The 25,568-nt window shown below is 37.7% G+C and overlaps 1 protein-coding gene across 7 annotated transcripts in view; it reads right to left on the bottom strand.

Annotated features, from left to right (window-relative positions):
• Positions 1 to 25,568, bottom strand: part of CDH13 (cadherin 13) — a 493,014-nt gene that overhangs the window by 312,529 nt on the left and 154,917 nt on the right. For 5 of the 7 annotated variants that reach the window (XR_014588949.1, XR_014588950.1, XR_014588951.1 and 2 more), the window contains exon 3: positions 7,912 to 8,120. The exons of the other annotated variants lie outside the window; for them this stretch is intronic. Coding sequence is in view for 2 of the 5 variants with exons in the window: in XM_083851523.1 (XP_083707649.1) it covers positions 7,912 to 8,120 (209 nt within the window). In the remaining 3 variants the exon portion in view is untranslated. The remainder of the gene's footprint in view (positions 1 to 7,911; positions 8,121 to 25,568) is intronic. 7 annotated transcript variants of the gene reach the window in all.

Below are 25,568 nucleotides of genomic sequence, written 5' to 3'. Positions count from 1 at the left end.
CATAGCATAGGACATCACGCTGAACAATTATATGGGGTGACTGGCTGGGGAATGCTGCTGCTGCTCAGGGTCTGGCTGGGCATCGGTCAGCAGGTGGTGAGCAACTGCACTGTGCATCACTTGTTCTGTCCTATTAAACTGTATTTATCTCAACCCAGGAGTTTTACCTTTTTTTCCCTGACTCTCTCCCTCATCCCACTGGGTGGAGGGGAGGGAGTGAGTGAACAGCTTTGTGGTTCTTAGCTGCCTGCCAGGTTAAACCACAACAGCTGCAATGATTTATTTTTTTTTCTAAATGGTTCTTTAAAATGTTCCCCACACCTCTGGCACAATTTCTCCACAACTTCATCAATAATCTCTGGAGATTAGCACAAAAAATTGGAATCGTTTTCTCCATATCATCAGAATACTTTCAGGCTGGATTCAGAAGAGTAACTTGAAAAAATATATATATGTCAATGCATGAAGATTTATCACTCTTGCACAAAATTTAGTGGATTTAGGACAGTTAGCGTCATAGATAAAAAAAAAAAAGCTAATTCAATTCAAAAGGTCTTCATGCAACTCACCTACCATTCAAACTCTCATAAAAATGTTTTAGTGGTAAGAGGTAGATAGGTATTTTCTTGGCACCCTGTGCCAGGGTGAATTTTAATTCAGATAGAAGGCTTAAACAATCTTTGAATAATCTCCCTCACTGAGATTTATGGTGTTTTGCCATTAAGTCTTATGGATGAAGGATAAGACCCAAGTGTGTGTTAAAAGAAAGTAGAACAAAATTGATTCCTTACCAGAACTGCGTTTGGTTCTAAGCTTCCCCAAAAAAATAAATAAAATAAATTTATGCCAGATGCACAGCAAGCAATAGTAAAAAGGGCCTGTGGAAGATACCTGTTACTGCAGTGAGAACAGAAAGGCTAAATGCAATTCAGTGCTAAAAGAAGATATGACTTTAGATGCTTTTAATAAGAAAGTGTTCATTTAGAATATTTTTGCTTGTCATTTTTGATTAGTCCATTAATAATTTTGAAAAATTAACAAAGATTGGGTTTGTTTCCAAAATCGCCTCATTTCACCTTCGAATTCCTGTTAGCCATATTTTGTACTTGTCCTCGCTCTGTTTGCTACTGGAAAGTAAAAGTCCCTTTTCCAGGGCAAATGCACCCCTAGATCATGTAAAATCACATAGATTACTCACAGAGGAAAGCACTGAACATTCACAGAAGCTAACAGCTTCTTGTTTCACAGTCAATTATTCATATTTCTAGTCTATAAGACCATTTTTCTCCTTAAATAACCAAGTACATCTCATTTACATGCTGAAGTTGTGGGCTGAGGGAAAGGGAAGGAAAGCTAGCCCACATGTTTGATCTAAGCATTTATATATACAGTGAATAAACTTACAAGACACACTTTGGCCAAATAAGGAACGTTAAGTTAATGAAAACCACCAGTGGCTCATGTTCTTTACAGTATTTACTCTGGTATTCAACACAATATGTAATTGTTGCTATGGCAACTGCCACATCTCTTGGCACCATGATAATTCTCAGATAAATGGATCTTTGTCAGAGCAAATTCCAAAGCCAGTGCATATGAAACCTGCATTTCTTTGGTGGTGGGAATTTGCAGAGTTAAGTCAGAAGGATAAATTCAGCCCAGGCCTGAGGGAAAGCACAAGCCTATCAATAGAGGTGAGGCTCTGCTGCAGAGCTGAGTAAAGGGGGAGTGGGGTTATAGATGAAAAACCACGACCCATGTGCACTGTGCCAAGGGATTTGCAGGGTCACTCGGCAACCGTCAAGGAAAGAGGTGCAGAAATCACATCCATAAGGCACTGTCAGACAAAACTCCTGCTTTGAGGATTTGATCTAAAGTCTGCTGGAATCTGATTATTTCAGCAGGTTCTGGATCAGGCTGAAGGATAAAAATGGAAATTAAGTGACTGGAATTTTTATAGAAAATAGCTTATTTCAGTGGCTAAGGAGACTTCTTATATAAAAGGAGTTCTTTGTTGTTTACCAACAACAAGTGGTGCACAGAGGATTTTTATAAAAATATAGCCAAAAAGGCAGCTAAATGATACTACAGAATGACCCATTGATAAGAACAAGCTCTTGCTTTCACTGACATTAATTAAGATGTATTCTGTGAAACCTACAATGTAGCACTGCTGACTTAAAAATAAATAAATAAATAAATTTACTAGCATCCTTCCATTGATGATTAAAGCAGGGAAAAAGCCACTTACCAAAAAATCACCAATGTCCAGGTATCAAATTCTAAAATAACTTACAGCTCAGTATTTAATGCATGAAGTCCAAGTCAATTGGTGTTTGCAATGTCATAAAGAACAAATATAAAAGTAGTAATAGAAAGTTGATCATTTAACAGCTAATAGGCAAATGTTACTATGTTAAGCTTTCTAGCAAACAGAACAAAAGCAAGAAGTGGGATTTTCATTTGTTTGCTCTTTAAGAAAACCCATGTTTATATGCCTAAAGGAAATCCTCATGTCCAAAGGGAAAGTATCTCCGCAGATTTTCTGAAAGTAATTGTATTCTACATACTGTTTTGAACAGTGTAATAACTCATAAGTGTATCGTATATATCGATGTACCCCTGTGACTTACTCTATTTTGTGCCTTAAAATGAAAAGCAAAACCTGGTATTTTATTTATGCAATGCATTACTTTTTGCAGCAACTGCTGTATGCAGATCTAATAATATGAAACTCTTTTAGCCTGTTTGTCAATATCTCATATGTGATTCCATCTTCATACTTTTGCACAGTAATTTTCAACCTATTTGAAACTCTATTCTAAACTGAAAAAAAAAAATGAAAAAACTGCTAATATACATTAATGGGAATGATTGCTTGCTATAGCAGAGCAGTTGATTTTTGATCTTATTTTCCAAATAAATTATTGAACTGCCAGATGACAAAACTCAACCGCTCACTACCTTGTGTATTTTTTTCCATGAGCGAATCCTGGTTCATAATAAGACTATTGATCCTTTATCATCTAAGGCAGAAAACTATGCATGTAGGTTTTAAAGCTCAAGGCACTTTTTATCTCATATCAATAAAATTTGCAATCCTTATACTGCAGGGATAAAGCAGAGAGTAAGACACAAACAAGAAATGCTAACATTTAGATCCAAGGAGCTTAGTTTCACTATTTCTGTTTGATACAGAAACAGAAATAGAGGAAACAGAGGCATAGACTTAAAGAAATTTGCACAAATATCGAGGCAGTGACTTAGTAGGAAACAGAATTCAGGTCCTCAAGGCAGCAGGGGAAGTTCTCAGACAGGCTGCCACTCCCATCCCCACTATAATAAACATATCATGGCACTGATGTTGGGAAAACAATGCTTGGACAAAAGGAAAAGTACAAGCAGCCTATCTGACTAGCCTCTCACTGTTACAAAGTGGACTGGACAGAGTAGCAGGACTGCAGCAACTTCATTTCCTTCGATCTGAGCTACTGCTGGAGACGATTTTAAACTTTCGTCGTCTACAACATGCTGTCTCAGGGTGCGCTCCTCTCTCTTATCTCTTCTTTTCTTTCTCCTTTTCCATCCAGTGCCTGAAAAGTGTCCTGAGGGTTTGACAGTTTTTATTTAATCATTTCATCCTTCTGTATGGACAACTGCTGAGCACCATACAGTGAAGTTACTACCAGCCTGGAATTTCTGAATATCTGCCTGCCCTCTTATCTGCTTTGGTGCCAGATTCTTGATATCTAGCTCCCCCCGTTCAGTGTCTGTGATGCAGTAACAAATAAAAGTTCTAAATAACTCCCTTTCCTGTGGAAAATAAAGGCTGCATTTGCCAACACACAAAAAAAGCCTATCTGCAGAGAAAGATCACTTCCAAAGGTTTTCTTCTAGCTCCTAGTGTACTAGGAGTACAGTTATTAAAACCAGCATTAGTCCTTCTCCCTCTCCATAATCTAACAAACACCCATTTTATTTAGCCTTGGAGTACACAATTCAATTCCCAGCTCGCTGCATTTTTCAACCCACAATCTTTTATGGGACTCCAGAAAAGGTTAGCTATACTTTCTGTCTTTCACAAACCCAGACTCCTTAAATAAATAAATAAAACCACTAATGTCTGGTTAAATGCTCAGATGTGATGAAATTTCCAACTACTATTCCTACAAAACAAAGCAGGGACAAGGCACTGGATGAGGTATAATTTTGAACAATAACTACTGCCACTCATCAATTCTGTCAGTTTGTTCCCTACCACGTTTCTGTGAGTGATTTATTTTTCCATTAGAGATCTGAACCCTATTATTCATTATTCAGAATAAGCCTAAAGTTTATTTTGGGAATCCTGGATGAATAAAAACATTTCCGTAACTTTTTTTTTTTTTTTAATCTCATCAAACACTCAAGTTCTGGCTGTGTGAAAGGGGAATTAAGGAAACATGGGGCAACACAAAGCATAAGCACAGACTGTGTGTATGCCCCATCAGTGCTGCCCCAAGCTGAAGCTAAGTGAACTTCATTTCTTCCACTGATTGTCCAAGGGTGCAAGTACACACACACACGTGTTACTACAGAGAAAATGACACCCTGTAAATGCTACACACTCCATGGGCCCGTGACAACTCTTCTGTTCAGTCATATACCACATACCTCTCAAAAATGACAGTGGCTTTTTGAGAATCTTTCCCTCTGTTAAGACAGGGGGAACCCAACATATTTAGCCAAAAATATAGCAGGAACAGACACTAAAAGCTGGGTGTAGAAATCTATCTGCAATCTAACATACAGACTTTGGTTCTTCTGACACTAGATCTTGCACAAGATTCTGTGATCAGAGAGCAACTGTTGGCTGATGATGCTGAGGAGCCACCTACCTATCCTCATATTGTAGTCAAGGCCATCCTATGATAGAAAGCTTCACGCTCTGCAGGGCCAATGTGTCTCTGGCAGAAGAGTAAGAAAACATGACCTTTAGACTAAAAAAGCAGAATTACACAGTAAGTGGTATTTGAACAGCCACTGATTGTGTTATGGCCACAAAGGTAGTTTAAGTTAATCACTGATTAACTGATCATTAAGGCTAACTACAATCTTCCCACATCTTCAGTGAGAAAGCATCACATCCTTCAACCACTAGAATACCAAAAGCTTTTCTGTGCATTCGATATATCAGCTGTAAATACTTCCAATATTCCTCTAAAGTATGGTTGGTAGCAATCACCCTCCAAAGTTTTAGGAACTGTGCTGTCTCTTTCCAGGCTCAGACTGCCAGTCAGCACATTAGAGATCATTGTTGTCAGTCATTTCCAAACATGTTGGGAATCTGCAATTAGAAACATTAACAATGGGATTTCACAGATGTAGGTTACAGGCTTTCAGAAAAGAAATGGCAGTTGCTGGCAGTGAGGAAATATTTAACTACTTATCCCCTAATTAAACAAGGTACTGTACTCTAAGTACTGAATGCTAAGCAATGCTCTAACACGTGCTCATCTTAACCCTACAAAATTATGCTGAAATACTAAGGCTCCATCTGAGCACTTCTTAGCCAAGACACCCTGCCTAAACAGATGGAGTAGTTCTGCTGGTTCCATGCTGACACATTCAGACTGTAAAAGTAGAAGATTAAGTTCAAATTTATCATAAAATCACTTCAGATAGGATGTTGTAATCTTTATATCCTTCTTAAGTATGACAAATAGAAAGACAAGACTGTGTCATGTTTAAAATAGGCAAACAATAGCTGAAATGATTGCTAAAAACCATCTATTTAACAGTTACAGAATGCTGGTTGAGGTCAGAGTAGCCAGTCCCAAAGACCTGTATGTTGTCTTGAAGTAGGGGATGATCCCCTACTAAATGAAGTAGGGGATGATTCCCAGGACACATTAACACATCTTCTAACTCCCAAAGGCACTGCAGACACCAAGGATCAACATACTATAAAAAGCAAACTTCCAGTTATGAGCTGAATATCAAAATCCATAAATAAGTGATGAATGCAGGTAGAGATGATGTTATGAGATTACTCTGAGTAGCCACCTGTGAGGGAAGACCAGCAAGTAGCAGAATATACCAGACCTAGACTGGTTTTCTGTCTCGGAAACAACTCAAAGTGGTTGTAACAGAACCCAGGAGTGGGACCAAATTAGAATTGGCTTAATCTGGTAATAACTTTCAACACTAGATATTAATGAATATTGCTTGAACTTGAATAATGAACTTTCTGAGGAGAGACGACCCAGAACCTGAATAGGGCATAAAGAGAAAAGGTCACTGATAAAGTTGTGCTGTAGTCAGTGCAAATACACGTCTTAATTCCTACTCAGGAGGCATGATTTTCCCAATATTGTAGCCTCAATGGGAGGCTATTTCCTCTTGAAGACATGGAAAGGCTGCTTCTCCAAGTAAACCAGAATAAAAGTTCCATAATATGATTATCAGAGAATCAAATATTTGCAGAGAAACCAACCCCATGAACTCCAGATCTCCAGTCAGGGATGTTTCAAACTCCTCCACAGTTTCATTAACTTCTCACTGGAGAATGAGAAACCCCATTTTGAAACTGCTCCTAAGCTTCAAAACCTGAAGTGAAAATAAAATCATTTGCACATTCTTATGAATGCACCAGAAGGAAAATGTCTTGCTAGTTTGAGACATAGGACAGCCAAATGCCCAGCTCCTCCAAGTGTACTTTTCCTATTCTGAATTCAACAGTGCACGGTCCTGAATCCACAGCTCCAACATATAAGACAGTCTCTCAAGTACGACTTTGTTAAAATTGAACTTTGTGAAGATATGGCATATTTAAATAAAATTAAATTCTCTCTAAGTGTTCTGATCAGCTTTCTGCACAGTTACACATTCTGATACTTTTCCCCTGCTGGCAATCTATATTCACATCTTGTGCTGCTTAAAGTGCAGATCAAAACCTTTCCTCAGCCACAGACTTTGAGAAGTTTGTTCAACCTTTCCCCTAAAGCTAAATTGTTTTAATGGAAGACTTAAGTTATACTAAGCTATTGTTGGAAATATAATGAAAATGCTGGAAGCTGAAAGTCTAAATACCAAAATAGGACAATAGATCAGTCATTCTCATCATGGCTGCTTTATACTCCTTGAAATTACAGGTTTGTAAGGGTACCAGGCTTAATTGTGTAGTAAGTCACTGTCTTGCCTGCCTCTTACTAAATGCCATGACACAGAAATGAAGGCTATCTCACATTTCTTTTTGTTACTCTCATGGCTGTGAAGTAAACATTTCAATCAATTTGTGAAGCACTTTTTCCCATATTATGAGGTTAGTATTACACTGAAATTCCAAAGTGGAAAAGAATGGATAGAGCATTCAGTGGAAAGAGTGGAACAAAAATCAGCAGTGCAAACAGAGAGAGGGTAAATATGGATTGCTATCTGCATGCACACATTTATGTAGCATAAGACGTAATGGTATCAGATAAGCAGACCCATGTGAAAATTTAATTTCCACAGCATGGAATTCTTTCCCATGTCCCTAGACTTGCAGGGAACATGAAAGTTCTTTAAATCGTAAATTACATATTCAGAAGTATGACTTTTCCATTTTCAGTTATTGCCAAACTGGTTATCTGGCATAATGTTCACCAGAAGAACCAGACAATGTTGATAATCAGGCTCTTTTATATGAATCGTTTCTTTATGAATATTTGGTATTTACACCTGAGGATGTAACATACCTTTCAAAACACGGAAAATTAATATTTTATTAAGTTAAACTAAGTGCTAAAGTGTTACAACAATACCTGGATGGAATTTTGATCTCTCTGCTAGCAGATTGAAACTGCTTACAGTCCTCAATGACACATTTCAATGTAAATATCTCACAGCACCTTCTTGGCATTTTCTTCTAGTCCTTTTTATTTATCTTACCTTTAATGCACCACGTTTTTCATTTGCTCCGACAATCAAAATTTCTGCCATATCCTCTGCATGCTCAGACCGTGCGTGGACAAACAAGGCTCTGCCAGCTTCTGATACATTCTTTAGTGCAACTAAAGACCCATCACGTTCCACCTTAAAGTCTGGGTTAGAAACTTCGAAGTTCAATTTGTTATTCCCCTTGCAGTCATCAAACACCACTGGGGAAGAAAAAAAAAAAAAAAGAAAGAAAAAAAAGAAAAACCACAAGTTTAAGTATCCACTTTGGAACACAGACTTCAAACATTTTTATGTTATTGGCTTGTCTACTAGGAAGAAATGGCTCCAATCTAAGGGAAAACTTTCAAAGCTTTATATTTGTATGGTTATTATTTCAGAGACAACATTATGAATATGCAATTGCAGAAGGATAAGCAGATTTTGACTAGGTTAATTGGGGAAGGAAGAGAGAAACTAAATGTTTTGGACATAAGTATTTTCTGATCACTTAAAAGTACAAAATGTGCACCTAATTCTACAAATCAGGCAGCAGCAGCAGAAGCCTTGCTATTCTCCTCAGTGTAACAAGGGAGCTTTAAAGCCTTTTCTACTGCCAAAGTGGTTTCAGATAACACAAATTTTTTTCTTTATTTCTGGGATTGGTTGTTTACAGAATATTCAACTTCATATTCTACTGCAAAAGTGTTACATAATGGAAAAATCAACCTATAACATTTCTGATTAACTACCGGGATCGTGACATAGTACACAAGCTGCACTACTAAGCTAAGGAGAACTCTCCATTAAACAACAGCTGTCAAAAGCCCTGTTTCACTTTACATAGAATATTTAAAGTATTTATGAAGGTTGACATAGAGAGAAAAACATCCCTAAAGATAAAGGTTTGAGGCTTTGCCTCTGGCTCCTTCTCTGAGTCCAGTAGATTCACTTTGCACAAAATACTGGAATAAACATTGCTATAACTACTAGCCATATGATTAAGAGGTGTTCACCACAAACTTTTAATTGCTAAGTAAACTTTTCTCGGTTTGACATCTCTGAAAGATATATTTGCATATGTGGTGTTTTGTTTTTTTTTTTTTTTCCCCAGACAATCTGTTCTATATTTCATACCTGTTCCTTAAGTTACTGCTGCTGCAGACTTTTCGCTTATCTGTATGCTCTTGCTATTTTGATTTTACATTTCATTTCTATTGGATCTTTAAAAACTGCATTACAGACAGGGTTACAGACTACAGAAGATCAAAGACAATAGGGTTTTATTGAAAATAAAGCACTTTTTATAATTAAATTCATTGTATAAATTATCTTGTTGTATTTGATCATTATTTTTAAAGGAAAAAAAAAATCCTATATTCTCTCACGACCTCACCAAAACCTAGGCTCTTCCAGACTGTGTAATTGCTATAAGTGGTTTTAAAACACAAACTGAATATCACACTGGATGGTCACAAAACACTCTTTGGAACAATTTCACAAAAAAAAAAAAAAATCATCTTCACTAAGACCTCTACAAGTCAAACCAAATTTTGCATTCATTTCCAGACAGGTCAACTTGAAACCAGGGCTGCCAGAGAACCTTGTGGATATCCTTCCTCTCCGGACATTCACTGGGACTGAATTCCAGAGTAGAAGCATCATAGGGAAAAAGGAACTGTTGCTGGCTTCAGAATTTGAATGCATCTGTATTTTATGATGAATATTGACGAGAAAGGTTAAAAGAAAAAAAAAAAAAAAAACTCAAATGCCCAAAATTCAAAATAAGGTGTAGAATATAAGATTTGTGACATTGTTTGACAAACAAGCGGAGTGTTGACATTGGCCAGCTGTAAAACACACAGCCAGCTGCTCTCTCACTCCCCTCCTCAACTGGATAGGGAGAAAATAAGATGAAAAAGCCCATGGGTCAAGATAAAGCCACGAAGATCATTTACCAATTGTCATCATGAGCCAAACAGACTCAACATGAGGAAAAATAGTTGAATTTATGGACAATTAAAATAGATTTAGATGATAAGAAGCAAAGACAAAATTAAATCCCCACTTTCCCCACCCTTTTTTCCTGAGGCTCAGCCCACTCCTTCATTCCCAGCTCCTCCCCTCCCCTCAGCAGCACAAAGGGCTGGGGCTCTGGTCTGTACCTGACAGTTCCTCTCTGCCCTTGTCTGCTCCTCATGCTTTTCCCTTGCTCCAGCACAGGCTCGCCATGGCCCGCAGCTTCCTTCAGGACTCAGCCACCTGCTCCACTGCGGTTTCCCCATGGGCTGCAGGGGAATACCTGCTCAGAGCACCTCATTCTCTATCTCCTCCCCTGCCCTTGGGGTTCACACGTTGCTGTTTCTCACACTTTTTTCCCTCATTCCCCACTGCCAGGCAGGACTTTTTGCTCTTTCTTAAATATTTCTTAAATACGCTGTCCCTGAGGCGCCACTGGTGTCACTGAGGGACTCAGGCGTGCTGAGGTGGCGCCGCCACTGAACTTTCTGGAAATGGCTGGAGGTGGCTGAGGGCTGCCTCAGGCAGCGCAGGCCTCACCTCACTGAGAGGCCCCTGCAGCCCGTGGACATGGGCACCCTGTACTCTGACAAAGAAATTAGGAGCCTGAAGTATGATTTTTAAAAGAACATTATGTTGTGAACCTGTAAATTCGAGCCTGACTACCCTTTTACTGTGAAGTATCTAAACCTTAGTGTCACCAAGCATCTTGCATAAAAACGATCCCAATACCTGAAGGATCTGGTCTTCACAAGTTTTGGGCTTGCTTACATATTTTTAATGAAAGCTTCCTCCCATTTCCTCAGATTTACTTGAGGGTAAGAGTACTATCCTTGGATTCACAGTGGGATATCAAACCAGAATTTCATCAGCCCATTTGCCATTTCATTGAATTTTGCTGAAAGCAAGAGAGATTATAAATAAGAAACAAAAAGCGCTTTTTCCCCTCAGATACTGTAGTCCCTACAGACAAATCTATCTCCGTCTGTCACATCGCAGACCTCGGCTTGCAGAGTCTTATGTTGCAGTAAAAGCTGGGGGCAGGCAGGGTGTGAACTGCAGAATTTCGGAGGAGCAGCACTTTGAAACAATTTCCCAGTGCTCAGACCGGGCTGGCATCTGTGCTGCCCAAAGAGCCACAGCTGCTCTCTGAAGCCAGGAACCGCTTGCAGAAAGGGTCCTGTGATCACAGAAGGGTTTTGATAGGAGGTTCTCTATTGGTAGGGCCTCCCCGGAGTAAAACTACTGATTGCAATTGATGATGGTGACATGACAGGCGTTTTAACAGATTCTCTGCAATCTCCTAAAGCTATCAACCCACAAAGAGACAAAATGTCCCTGTCACCACAAATATGGGAAATAGAAATTTTCTATACTAATCACTGTATAGATTACAGCCTTGATGAATTATGAGTAGATTATCTTTTAACGTATTCTTTTCCTCCCTTTAAAAAACAATCAAGCATGGCCTTGCGAAGCTACCTTGTTATACTGAATAAATATGTACTTCTCATAAGCCAAAGCTGCTGGTGCTTATACAAAAAAATAATAATAATTTTTATTAATAGTTTACAACTGGGGAAAAATTTGCATCTGTGACAAATTCATAGCAGGAGTAAAAAGTCTCCTACTAAAACTTAAAAGAAAAGCCTAACAACTGCAACAGAGTAATCACTGAAAAAATAAAAAAATTAAAAAAAGTCAGACTTCAGATCTATAATATCCCATAGCCAAACACCACATTCAGAAGGAAGCCATGCTGTGTTATGTTTCTAAAAGAGGGGTGAAGTTGGCTGGGAGTACACTTCTCCCACTTTGCTGCTCAGCACTCAGAATTCTTGAGGTTCCCACATTGCTGCCATCTGCATGCATTGCAGAAGTTCAAAGACCACATGCAGATTTGACATGTGGAATTAGCAGAGATACTTGGATTTATATTTTATGTTTACTTAGACTTATGAATTTGACGCTTTCAGACCTTTTATATTTTGCTCACCTATTGGCCCTGATTTATGAAACGGCACTTTTTCCATCAAAGGGCTGAGGCAGAGTTGCTTGAAAGTGGGAAACTTTTCTTACCATATCTCATACAAAAGCACTCATGCTTTCAATTCCCAAGTCTACCATAGAAACAAGGGTATTTGACGAGGTTAATAGCAAAGAGAGGGAAAGAAAATGAAAGGGCTATGAGAAGTACTGATATGTAGGAGAGAAATTAGAAGTGGGTGGAAGGAGATGAAGTGATCATAAGGATAGAGAACACTGAAGATTATTTGGACCAGGGGCCAACAGAGATGAAGTTGAAGCAAATTGTTAAGAGAGTTGAAGAGAAATGTAGTCTTAGATAAAATCTCCAGTCTGAAGTTAGAGGCAAATGAGAACTTTATCAGAATGATGATGCCTCCTGGACTGGGATGACCGGGGAATGTCGTATGAGGTTGTGTTACATTCCCAGTAATTCTCACAATGCCCCTCACCAGGAACATTTGCTTCCTTAAACTCATGTGGATTCTGGAAAAAAAAAAGTCAGTTCAGAGTCAATCCATTTGCTTATCTAAGTGATCAAAAGTGCTAGGTTTCAGGAAGAAAATATGGATGTCTCTTTTCAGAAATAAAACATCCCATTGCAAACAGTTCTTTCAATAAGAACTTTTCAGATTATTTAAATAGTGCCCTAATACCAAAAATTAAGAACAGTTACCAAAGTCTATGTTAGCTGGATGGATAGCACATGCCCTAAGGAGTCTGCTAAGGTTCACGGAAAGAAGATACCAAACCCTCTGGCAGTCTGTCTAAAATGAAAAGGTTGTCTCCCAGCGTAAAACATTTCACTGCCTCACAACCATGATAATACATGTTTATGATGGATTATGATGTTCATGATGCTCATACACTTATCACAGAGATTAGGTATGAGGAAAGCCATGAGATGGGTAACTAACATTATTCATACTACCCAGCTGCAGTATAACAGATGGATGAACAGTAGCCTGTTGATTGTCCACACACACAGAATCTTCCCACATCCTCTTACACACTGTGTTACAGCTTAAGGAGTTTAACTAGACTGTAAGCTCTTCAGAGCAAAGACCACTTGCTTTGTCTGCTTCTGTACAGCAATTGAAAAAAAAAAAATCATGTTGGCGACTCAAGGTGCTATAGAATTACAAAAAAAAATAATAATAGGAGCTGTTCAGCTATAGTCATAAACTAGATTTTTGGAAATGCTATACCAGGCATGACCACAAAATGATTGTGTCTCATTGTCAAGAACTCAATGGCCAATTAAAAAAATGATCTAATATTTATTTACATGAAAGAAGAATTCTTAATTTATTGATGCATATATGACTCTTCTGATGTTCCTAGTCATGCTCCAGCTGCCAAATGAACATCTTTATTGTGCTTAATATGCCATATGGTATGAGACAGGCTCCAAAACTCCATACAAGCAGAATGAAAATACTGCCAAGCATCTCCCAATGAAAAACAACATGCATGTCACTCATCATCCTGTGTTCATTTCTCAGCCTCCTATACTAGACTTTTACTCCTTTTTGTAAGAAGGCTCTCTCACATACAAACTGTACAGAGTATTTTTGTCCACCATTATTAACAACACCTGCATGCATCCCAAGGCTTTAATCACTGACTTTGAGTTTATCATTATCAAGGCAACTGCTGAAAAAAGGATTCTTGTGTAAAACCACAAGTCCATTATCGTAATGATTGGAAACGGAAGCTGTGATTGGAAATATTACCTGTAATAGACCTCTGCAAGAAATTTCAAGTTCCTAGTATTCATCAGTTCAGTACATCCCACCTTGCTGTTATGATGTGCCACATATGTGAGGTTTCTGCACAACTGTGATATCTATGATAATGAACCACAAATGTTTTAACACCATTTTAAAACATTGAAAGGTTAACAGTTGGATCTCTTTTGTAAACTATGCAAAAAGACAAAAAAAAAAGCCAAAACAGATTTCTTATATACAAAAGCACATTAAGCTGATATATTCCTCTTTCAGTCTTTTTTTTTCAGAGTTTAATTCTCAGAAGTTTAATTTATTTTGAACAGAAGTACAGAATCCATAATTTTCTCTGACAATCTCTACAGATATTTGAATAATTAAATATATGTATTTATAAACATAGAGAAACTTAATCTGTATGTCTCTATATATGCGTACACATTTTTATGTTAGCTAATGATAGCTGGCAACAAAACAGCTCTTCAGTGAGGAAATTTCACACTGAAAATACATATCAAACACAGAGACTTAATTATTATAGCAATGAAGGTTAGGGTCCTTTGTGTAAATACAGTCTAGTCTTGTTCAAATCAGTGGGAGTTATGGCATCAACAGAATTTTATCCTGTGTATTTTTTTTTAATCTATTTTAACAAGTAACTTTAGATCATATTGAAATGACAAGTTGTTTTCTTCTATGGGAAGCTGTACCTGTGAGAGGTCTAAAGAGACGAGATAAACACATTACAGCTGCACAAAGGCAATATAACTTTTCAGCCCAGTAGGGAACCCTTGTCTGTTCTAAAAAGTCTTCCCTGCTCAAAGATATTAACAAAATGCAACAGTTAAACAGATAGGAACCGGCAAAGCTGAGCTTCATTAACTGCAATGAGAAAAGTGATGGGTGAAGCAAAAGTGATTGAGTGCTGTTGTATATAAAAAAAATCATAAAGTGCCATAATCTACCAAGACTCTTGTTAGCAATAAATAATGGTGTTGACTGAAAGAAGCAGGCAAGCAACTAAGGAGATGGTAACAGACCACCCCATGACAGTGTTAGTCGTGCTGCTGAATGCCTGACTCTGTTGCAGGGTGTCACACAGCAGCCTAACACCAAGTAATAGAAATGTGAAGTGTTCTGAGCCTTCAAGAGATCAGTTAGCCTGTCAGTGTAGATAGGATGCAATCTCCCTGGAACCAAAACATCTGGACAACCTAAATCCATCCAAGATTAGCTAAGGAAACTGTTACAACAGATTATGACAAAGGCAGCTGAGAAACAAAGAAGTCCTGCTTTTCAAGCCAGCAATATTGTCAATTAGGAGAAACAGCTTTTCTCCTTTCCTTTGAGAGGCCTTCAAAAGAATCTCTGGAACATGGATTCTGGCAAGGAGCCCACAGCCTGTTTGTTTCTGCTGTTTTTCTTCAAAAATACCTGAACAGGAAAAGAAGAAAGAGCTGAAAGAGAAAAAATTTGCCCCACGATACTTTTGGAAGCAGACTAAATTCCAGACAAAACACTGTCAACAGTTCGTTTCAACCTTTTGAACCAAAATCGTTTCTTAGCATATAAATCAATCAGAATATTTCTTCACTTGCACTGGACATTGAGGGATGGAAACAGGGAGTGGCTGGCACAGAAACACACTGTTTTAGAAAGCCACTACATTCACTCCACTACCAGATTTTGGGAGCAAGCAGCAGTAAAGCAAGTTTCCTTCCAAGAAACAAGCACCCATCATGGAGAAGCTGCAGGTTTACTTCAGAAAATCCCCCCTCAGACTTAAGTTTTACATAGCCAGTTTAAATTGAAATCTTTAACTGAAATTGAAAACTTTAAATTGAAATCAAAGCTAAAAATTACCAGGCAACAGGAACCGCCTTTTATGGTGATGCTGAATTCCTTGGGTGACTTATTCCAGATTTATTTTGAAAAGCAAAGTATACCACAATTTTGTGTGTTAGCCCTAATCTCAGTCATCCTAACTCTGGCATGTTTAGCAAAGATTTACCATCATTATGGTGTATATATATAATTGGAAAGTAGGGAAGGAAAAAAAAAATTGAGCAAAGGAGCAACTTTTAGAAAATAGAGACATTTTTTCCTTCAAAAGTGAGTTTATCATTATTTCATATCTAAAAGTTCTCTAGAAATAATGGGGCTGTGGCTTAGAAAAGCTGCACACAAGACTAAAAGACTTCTTCACACACAAAAATCTTACTGAATATTTAAGAAAATGAACTAAATGAATTTTATGAAAATGCTTTTTGCAGATTTTTTTTTTTTAATGGCTTGATGTTAAATTCTACCTCTGCTACAGAATGACTTAAAAAAAATCCAACTAACAATGGTGGGCTGTTACCTTCCACTGTGTGCTTGTGATTCCATGTTTATGATTCTTTTGTGTCTACGTAATTTCTTTATGTGCCTTCTGAAATAAATTATACTGATGAGTTATTTAGCATATAGATAGTCAAAAACTGTGGAGACAAGCAACAGTAAAATATTCATCAAAATATTACAAGGATTGCTGAACACACAAATGTGCATCTATATTCAACTTCTTTGAAGAACAAGAACTAAACAGCAGACTTGATCCTCGCACACACTGATTACCTAAACTGGCAGAAACAAAAAGAAAAACCAAACTGATTACCTAAACTGGCAAACATCTCCATGCAATTTGTGTGTGATGATGAGATTTGAGCATAGTCTTGTTAAAATGTGCAAATCAGGCCAACAGTTCATCCGGTGGGCACTAGGGCATATGTATCTGCTCTTCAGAGAACACCCTTTCAACAGTGTGTACTGTAGCTATTAATAGTAACTATTATTTTTTTTCTGCGCTGTAAAAATACATGGGAAGAATATACCACAGATTGTAGATAATGTTCTCATAGATCAAGAGGAGGTATTTCACCTGGAAACCAGCCACCGCCAATAAAAGGTGCAGTGTTTTTGCTGGAATAATCACGTCGGTCCCTTCCCTCTACCACGTTACCTGGCTACCACTGACAGTCCTTGCAGAGCTGGAAAAATTATTAACACTTTGAAATTCTCTAGTGCACTTCAACTGAGCTATAAGTGATACTAGACTAAAGGCTTCCTCTGCCTTTGGGTAATGGGTATTACGTGTGATTCCAGAATGAGCAGCTCCCTCCCCACTGAAGCACCACCTTAGCACTGCTCTGCTCCATCTCTCTCCTTGCCTCCTGTAATACCCAGCCCTGCATTCTAGCATCTTTCCTCACCTCACCAAGCTCTCTGCCTCTCTTCTCCTAGCACATCACAACGCCACTTGGCTAGGTGTTGGTATGGCATCAGGTACCCTGAGTTAGAGCTGAACAACCAGAAGCAGCACAACTCATATCAGCCCAGCATAGAAGCAAACTTTATGTTGCTTGGGACTTCAGTGAGTATTTTCACAGAGCACAGAGTGCTATATGAGCAAAATGGCTCCAGCAACACCAAAGTCAAGGATTCCCATCTTTTTAAGCATGAGTATGGCCATGCTAATTCTTGCCTTTTCCACCACACTCACTCTTTTCTTCCTCCCAGACAGAATACCCCGCAATCGCACCTCATGTTCTTCAGCAAATTCACTTCTACCAACAGGACTCCATCAGCAATCTCTAGCTCCTTGAAATTATGGAAAAATACAAACACTACAACTCAAACTGAAGGCACACCTCCCCTGAGGCAGACTTCACCAGCTCACATTGCTTGATACCTCCACACATTTTTTTGCTGCCTGTTGTCTCATTTAGGGCAAAAATCTAATCAAGTGGAAGGAGTTGTAATGAGTTGTTCTCAGCTGGAAGTTATCTTGACTTATTCATTACAATGTAGACATGTTATTGACTGATCGCTTAGGTCAGTGGCTGCGTTATAAAGTCATGGTAATACTATAGCTTCTGCTCTAAACCCTGGAGAAAAATTACTGTTTCAACAGAAAATATGATGTCAGTGAGTGTGTTTGAAGAAAAAAATAAAAAATGAAACTTAAAATGTTATATCACAGTCATTGATCTTCTGAGCGCAACACATAGTTCAGTTTAAATGGAGCTGTTGTCTCTTTGGAAATGCAGAGGACACTTATACTGATATTACATTTGTGTAGCTAGTCTCAGAGGAGCTGTCACATCTCTGGAGGAACATGAAATCTCACTGCTAACACTGTTGATTCCAAACAGTCCAAATGACCTCAAATCCAGAAGCGATATGTAGAAAAGATTCTTTTTAACTTTGTTAGTTTCAATGAAAGGGTTTCCCATCGCAATGCAAATGATCAATACTTTTCCATCTTTGCAGACTTACATAACATTTTGCTAAGAATCCCAGGAGAACATACAATGAAATTATTTTCACGGGCTGAGTCCAAGACACAAGCAGACAGAATCAAAGACATTCAAATGTATTCAATACGCTGTGGTTCTGCAAATTACTGTGAGAAATTTGTCGATAGAAAATTAATTGCATCCTATAGCGAAGGAAGGTGGGACAGAAGTCTGAGTTCATGCAGAAATTCCCAGTGGGATATAATGGATAATTTCCTTCAAATGTTCTCTGAGTAAAGCTTTAAGAGGCAGTATACTCCTGACCATGCATATTCTTGGCTTCAGCACAAATATACATTTGATCTTTGAGCAGTCACCCTAAATGCTACCCAAACCAAGTTTCTTGATATATGTAATTTATTGAAAACTAATCAGTTGAGGTTATATTCAGCAGAAGAAACAGGGTCCCAGGAGATTTAACTATGTAAATAAATTGCTGCCAGCAGATGTCAAAAAGTAGCAACAAGCAATCACTCACAGGAAATAACTACAGCACCAGCCAGCACAAAATTACCTTATTTACACCAGTATGTTTTTAAAATGTCTCCAAAGCCACAAATTTATTTAGTAAAGGTTTTCAGTTAACTAGACAATTAGCTGCAGGTCACAGGGATTTTTTCCCTCAAGTTCACAATTAAAACTGTTTGCCTTCAAGGTCGGTTCGTTATAATTACAGTGATCTGTCATTTCTTAATGTGATCTGTCATAACTTCTTATTTCATTTCCTTTATTTATTTTATTTTTAAATTCTTATGGCACATGCTTTTGTCAATATTCAGCTGGGACCAGTTTTCTATAAGCCTTAAGTGAATCACTGGAATTCTGATGCACTGTTAGATGAACAGAAGATTCACTAAATTGTGCAGATATTTACATTTGGCTGAAGTTTGGGCCATCATTAAAAAGCCTTCTAAATGTCAGAAATGAAATATCGGGTGTCATTGGAGAATGGCTGCTTTGTCTGCTCCTTCAGTTGGAAGTACAAGTACCTCTGATTTGAGGATGGAAGAAGAAACTACTACCTTTCATCCCATAGTCAATCCGTGGTAGCCACTCACACCATTGTACACCTACTTTTTGGAGATAGGTAGAGGAAAAAAAAAAAAAGGTACTGCTTAATCTCTGTCTCTTACTCTAGCGGTATGTTGAGACAAAAAGTCAAAGTCCAAGAGCTTTTCATTAAACATGATATCAATATGAAGTGCTTTTTACACAGATACTGTCCAGAGGCAGCATTGCCTTCATCTTCTCAATCTTGGGTCTTGGTTTCATTTTCTGTGTGAAATAAATTCACACTGATCTGTAATGCAACAGTGAGTTGCACAGACTGCTTCCTAACCTCAAGACTCAACTTCAGAACCAACTTCACCTCTAAGTACAGGAGCTAACTTCAAGACTAACAAACAAAACTAGTGGTCAGTGCACACTAGGAAATGTTACAAAACCAGAAATACCTGGACATCTATTTACAACTGCCCTTCTCTTGGAATCATAGTCATGATAAAAGTCTTTCTTGACGTACAGTAATGTTTTCTTAAAAGGCATCCCTAGGAATAAAGCTTTCAGCTTGTGCCGCGTGCAACTAATTTCCAAATAGCACTCAGTGGTAGGAGTTTGTTTCTGAAATAGAGAATGACGCATCATTTACAATGCATAGAAGGAAACAAGAGTGAGTAATAAATCCACTGTGTAATATTTTCCTTTCAAAATGGATTCTGTAGGCTGCCAGCCTATTTTCCCAGCTGCTGAATGAGTAATAGCATGCCTGAAAAAGTGCTCAAGCCATTTATTCAGTGGATAGTTCAACTTTCCCAGGGACAAACTGGAACAAAGTTCTTCATTTCCAGGGGTAAGCCTTTTGCCGCCTTACCTTCTCTATCAGTGATCCTGACAGAGAAATAACAATTTCTTGTAGTGCTTTTAACTGAGTTCTTTCAAGTGAGTTCCCTCATTTATTTATTTTTTTAAGAGTCACCAGTAAAAAGGTTATTTTTCCAATAAATGTACAAATAATAGACCTAAGCTCCTTTTCAGTCCTTAGTCTAAAAGTTGTGTTATTAAAATACAGCCCTTGGGCACAGTTTATGAATAGCTTTTGAGACTACCTTCAAAAATCTAAATTACGTATCAGTTTACAAAATTAGTCGGTGGTTAAACTTCTGTTTTACTCAAGTATCAACCAAATTCCAACACACAGGCCATTCCATAAACCATGAAGATCAACCTCCTAACTGCAGCCTATAAAGTACAAAACTTCTATGAGATTAACCGGGAAAGCCACCTCTCAAAACTCTGCTGGATTTTAAACTTGCTCAATTTATTGTTATCTCTTTCAAACAATACCAGAGCTCAACTAATGGTTACAGAACCAAATAACCTTGGTTTGAATTTTGACTCTCACACTATGATCAGACAAGTAGCACTGCTGAGAACAATGTAATTAAAATTGCACCATGTAATCTTGCTCTACACAGTCATTCCCAGAACAGTTTCTATTCACATCAAACACAGGCTTTTATACTTTAAAGAAAGACAGTCTTTGGCATCTTCCACAAAAGAACTGACCTGAGGGAAAGTAAATTCTGTCAGTCAAGATCATTTAAAAGCAATGTGAAAGTTGTTTACATAGATAAACCAAGGAAAGAGCATCAGACTACTGAAGTTTCTGCTTCTCTTTACTAACTAAGTAAAAATTAAACAACAACAACAACAAAGAACAGGTAGCATACAAAACTCAAAGATTATTCGATGAGCTAGGTGATACTGTTATTTGCGTTCAGTTCTTAAAAGGGTGGTGTTGCTACATGGAGGCTCACATTTAAACAAGTGGCATTGCATATAAAGAAAATGACAGAGAAAACTTGTGTTAATTATTTAACAAATTCTACATTTCTAATATACACTGTGAGTGGTAGTGCCATGTGGATGCTTGCTGGTTTCCAAATGTGGATATCCACTTTCATGTAAACACTGTGTACATAATATTACCAGCACATAGTTTGCATCAGCGCGACCACAAGCTAAGGTTGAAATTAATGCCGTGTTTGATTCCAAGCCTTTTTGTCAGCTTCAAGAGTATGGATTAAGCCAATAATCGACAGTTTCTACACAAAGCTGCAACCAGTCAATAGAATTTTTCATTATTTTAAACTCCATAGTCAATAAAAAGAGGTGTAATGAAAAGCTACCTGAGCCAGCAATCCAGACATGAACACCCACAATGGGCCTGTTTGCTGAACAAAAGCATTACACTAAAAATGAAAACAGAAATCTCTGGTGTGGAGATTAAGGACACCAGAATACCTCTAGTGAATAATATTTCTTATATTTCTTATCAGCATCATATTTATTTTCATATAGTAATCACACTGGAGACAGATCAGACAAGATGCTGGCCTACCACACAGTAATTACAATACTGACTTAGTATGGACCAATTTAAGTACTCTCTATGATTTAATAAATTACATAGTTATTTCCTATGACTGTGAATTCTATGTAGCAGCATAACTGTCAACACAACAAAATTGCCAGTCATTCAGTGGAAAGTCTACATCAACTCATTCAATTCCTTTCCAAAAAACTAATATTTACTGTACATATTTATTTTTTTTTCTAATTCAAGTAGATGAAAAATGCACAATTTCTAATATTTTTTCTCTTAGACTTGGTATAGTTGTCATTAATTGCAAATACTCTGATGACTGCAATGGGGATTAAAGAGATAGATTTCCTAAACTACTGCCTTTGTAGTGCTAGAATGCGGAAACGTTAGCATATTTGTTTGAATAACTGTCTCTTTTATTTCACATTAAAATAACTGTAATGATTACAATGCTTAGCAAGTTTGAAGTGATAAGATAATAATCAGTCATTCTTTACTTTCCTTCTGGTTATAAACCCATTTAAAAAAATCACTAAATCGATGCATTTTCCAGCTCACGTCCCCTTCCAAAGCATTAGTCTCTTGTGACACAATAAAGCACCATTGTTCCAAACACTGATATCTCCTTTGTGTTGCACTTTGCTCATGGCTACAACCATGATAAACAGAATTTTTTTTGGTAAATATCATTTGCCAAAAGTTTCAAGTGACATGGTGTAATATATTCTTACACCTGGACACTTAGCAGCTTTGTAGTTTGTTTTTTTTGTTGTTGTTGTTGTTGTTTGTTTTTTGTTTTTTGAGAATTGAGACATAAATAAGGAGTTATGCTATATCAGAGACTGCATACGAGACATTTACAGATTTACGAACAGAAAGGTTATCAGAAATGCCTTATCACCTAACAAACATAGTATCATCAGCTCCCCTGACTAGTAAACATCCGGCAAGATATTTATTATTAACTCACCTGACTAGTGAGTTAACTTTATAGTTTGAAGTTTAAATGAACTCTAGAGCTAATTAAACTTAGTTCAGTGCTTCTGGAGGTTGTACGTTTGCATTTTAGCACATGCTTTATTCTGGAATAAACAGTTGCCATTCACTCATCAACAGATGGGTCACATTCAAAAGCTGACAAATTCCAGGGAATTGAGAATACAGAAATACCATCCACTTTCTTACAGTTCCCAAGAAAATGAGAATGGTTACGTAATGCATGTAAATACAATGCACAGAAGCAGTTCTGAGTACGTGCTGAGAGCCCTGCAGACTCCAAGAACATGATCATACCAGTGTCAACATGGTTTCCACAGTGCAGCTTTGGCGATGATTCCAGTAACAAAGATTGGTTTTACAATACCACACTCATCTTAAACATTTCAAAGTAATGGATGTAATTATTCACTAGGCTCATTTAACAATAGACTAGAACTTGCATCAATGAATATTAACTAAAAACAAAATTAGTTGTCAAGTACCAAAGGCTTTGTGTATTCAGCCTGCTAGACAACTTTCATTCCCTCCCTTCTCTTTCTCTCTCCCCCAGACCCCCACTGTTTTGCATAAGTACTCTATTATTATAAACTCCTGCTTTCTTGAAACTAATGAGATATTATTGTATGGGCAATGCCTGCTGTTGTATTTCAATGTAGAGTGATATAGGTGCACTGTTAACGTCATGCTTTTGAGTTGTTCATCTTGTATTATTTTAGGAATGCAAATTCTTAATCATCACCTCTGAGACCTTTCTTTTCCAAGCCTCATTATTAAAATTTCTTTGTAAAGCTGAAGGCTAAACAAAACCAGATTTTAGTACAGCCCTGTTACATTTACATGTCTGTTGATGTTATGAAGTTGGGCCAGCGGAGTCTAGAACGAGCACATTCTTCACCATGGAAGCTTTCACAGAAGACAAAACTGTAGCCAGAATGCTGGCATAAACAGGACAGCCCTACTATTCATTTTCTATACGTTGAAGAGTTATCATAGATATATCCCAATTCCAACACAGGAGAATATTTCTCTGAAGAAGGAATCAGAGCCCAGCATCCTTGGCTTATAGAAAGTTGGTTAGCTGACCAATCAGGACAACTAATTAAGAAATAAAATACATACATTTTACATTCACCTATATCTTTGTCTGTCTTTGCAGAGCAACCTTTTACACTGTTTGTATACTCAGTCTCTAGGCTACTGTGCATGGCCCACATCTTCAGAACAGAAGACTGAGCAAGTGCTGAGAATGAATGCGCTCAGTTCTTCAAGGAAATGTTTCTCCTACGATGGTTTATGCCTTGCACGCCTGCCTTCCACCAGCTCCTCTGCTGACGCTGTCTTTCCATAGAAAGATCCTATGCATTAACTGACAATACATTATACTGCTCAACTTAGTTACTTTTCCAGAGTTGTTTACCAAATCTACATTCATCCTCTGGCTTTCCAAAACACCAGACTAATAAACATTATTTCATTATTGCATTCACTTGCTGTTCCAGAAGGAGAATCTATATTTCTCTGTTTTGTTTTTTTTTCTGTTTTTTTTTTTTTTGTTTTTCTTCCAAGTGTCTATAAAACCTTCCTTTTTATATTAGAAAATAAACCAAATTTATCCCAACTTGGTATACGAGGAGTTCTAGGTTCTGTAACTGTGAATTGCTCTTTTGAAATCACAATTACCAGCCACTTCCAGAGCCAGTGCAAGAACTCAGTCTGGCCACAGGGATTTGCCAGCTGGCCATGGGTCTGTCTAGGTCACTACTCATATATAATGGTCTGAATCAGCATACTTTGTGAAGTCGCACAGCTCAGAACAGCAGACATTTTGACAGAACCATTTTGTTTGGGAAGAAATGCAGAACCACAAGGGTGGTTGATAGGCGTTTGTAAAATAGGCTCAGAAAGTTAACTACCACCTGAAAGAACCATTTGACAATAGACAATGTTACAAAGAGCGTCACTCTCAGAAACAGCAAAGCTTTCCATAGGCAAAGGCATGTTAAATTGATTTCAGTCTCTTTCTACAGAAGCAGCCAGTTTTTTATTTGCACTGAAATGGGTTTTGGCTACTGGTATTGAAAATTCATTTGTTCAGAGTGCACACTGTGGCCTACAGAAATCAGGCACAGCTACAGAAACTACCTGAGAAAGTTCATCTCAAGGGCAAGCACATATATAAGTGTTGAAAATGTTAGACTGGGATGCTCAAATTGGTACTTAGGATTAAATAAGGATATTTAAAATTCAGCAGTACCAACATGAGCATCCAAATGTTGAATATGGACAATAACTAGACACTAATATGTTTGGAAACTGGACATCTAGTGCCTTTAGTTATTAGGAGTGGAATAAAATGTACCTGGACATCTTTTTTTATTTACACTACTATTCAGAAGAGAACTCAATTAGACAGCAATGCATGCAAAGAAAGAATGCTAAAGTGAACAGAAGCGTGGTCACCTACTTTGGTGATTCAAAATCTGTTTTAAGATATTCTGTGAAAAGAAACATTGCCATCATACTGCTCCCTGCTTGCAGTTCTCAGAGATCAATTCATTCTCCAATGCTGGAGATTTCCTAGTTATAGAAAAACATTTCAGGACACAGCAAAGTGTTTTTCTTTCCAGGGCTTTGGCATCAGTACAATTTTTAACAGTCTTCAGCCTGATCCCCCACTGTTGGATATAAGTGAAAATGTTGCAGTGAAAGGTTTTATTGAAATGCTTGTACACTCATCCCAAAGCCAGTTGCAATTTTAAGCTAAATTCACCAAAATATTTTGATTGACTTTTTTTTTTTTAAACCATGCTAAATATCATAGGCTTCTAAGATAGGAAATTCTTTAATGAAAGCATGCTTTTTCCTTATCCAATTGCTTCTCAGACAGAACATTAGATTTCCATATAGTGTGTTTGAACCCTTCTCCATCCTAGGTTAATTGCGTTAGGTGTAACTGTATATGGTACTTTGCATTCAAGATAAAGTTCTCAGTTTCTCTGCTGAAGGTCTCTCATGTTGTATTATCTACATTCTCTGAGGAATGGCTCAAAGGTGAGTTCTGCCTCCCGATGAAGGAAGAATGCTGTCTTAATGCTAATAGAAGTACTTTCCACCTCCATAACAGCAAAGCAGAGAGCACACGAATCTGACAGCACTGGTTCGGGTGTTCAAGAAGCT

This window comes from Anser anser, assembly GCF_964211835.1.
Source record: "Anser anser genome assembly, chromosome: 11".
Classification (NCBI taxonomy): domain Eukaryota; kingdom Metazoa; phylum Chordata; class Aves; order Anseriformes; family Anatidae; genus Anser; species Anser anser.
The sequence above is the reverse complement of the archived record's forward strand: the minus strand, read 5'-3'. Positions and strand labels throughout refer to the sequence as shown.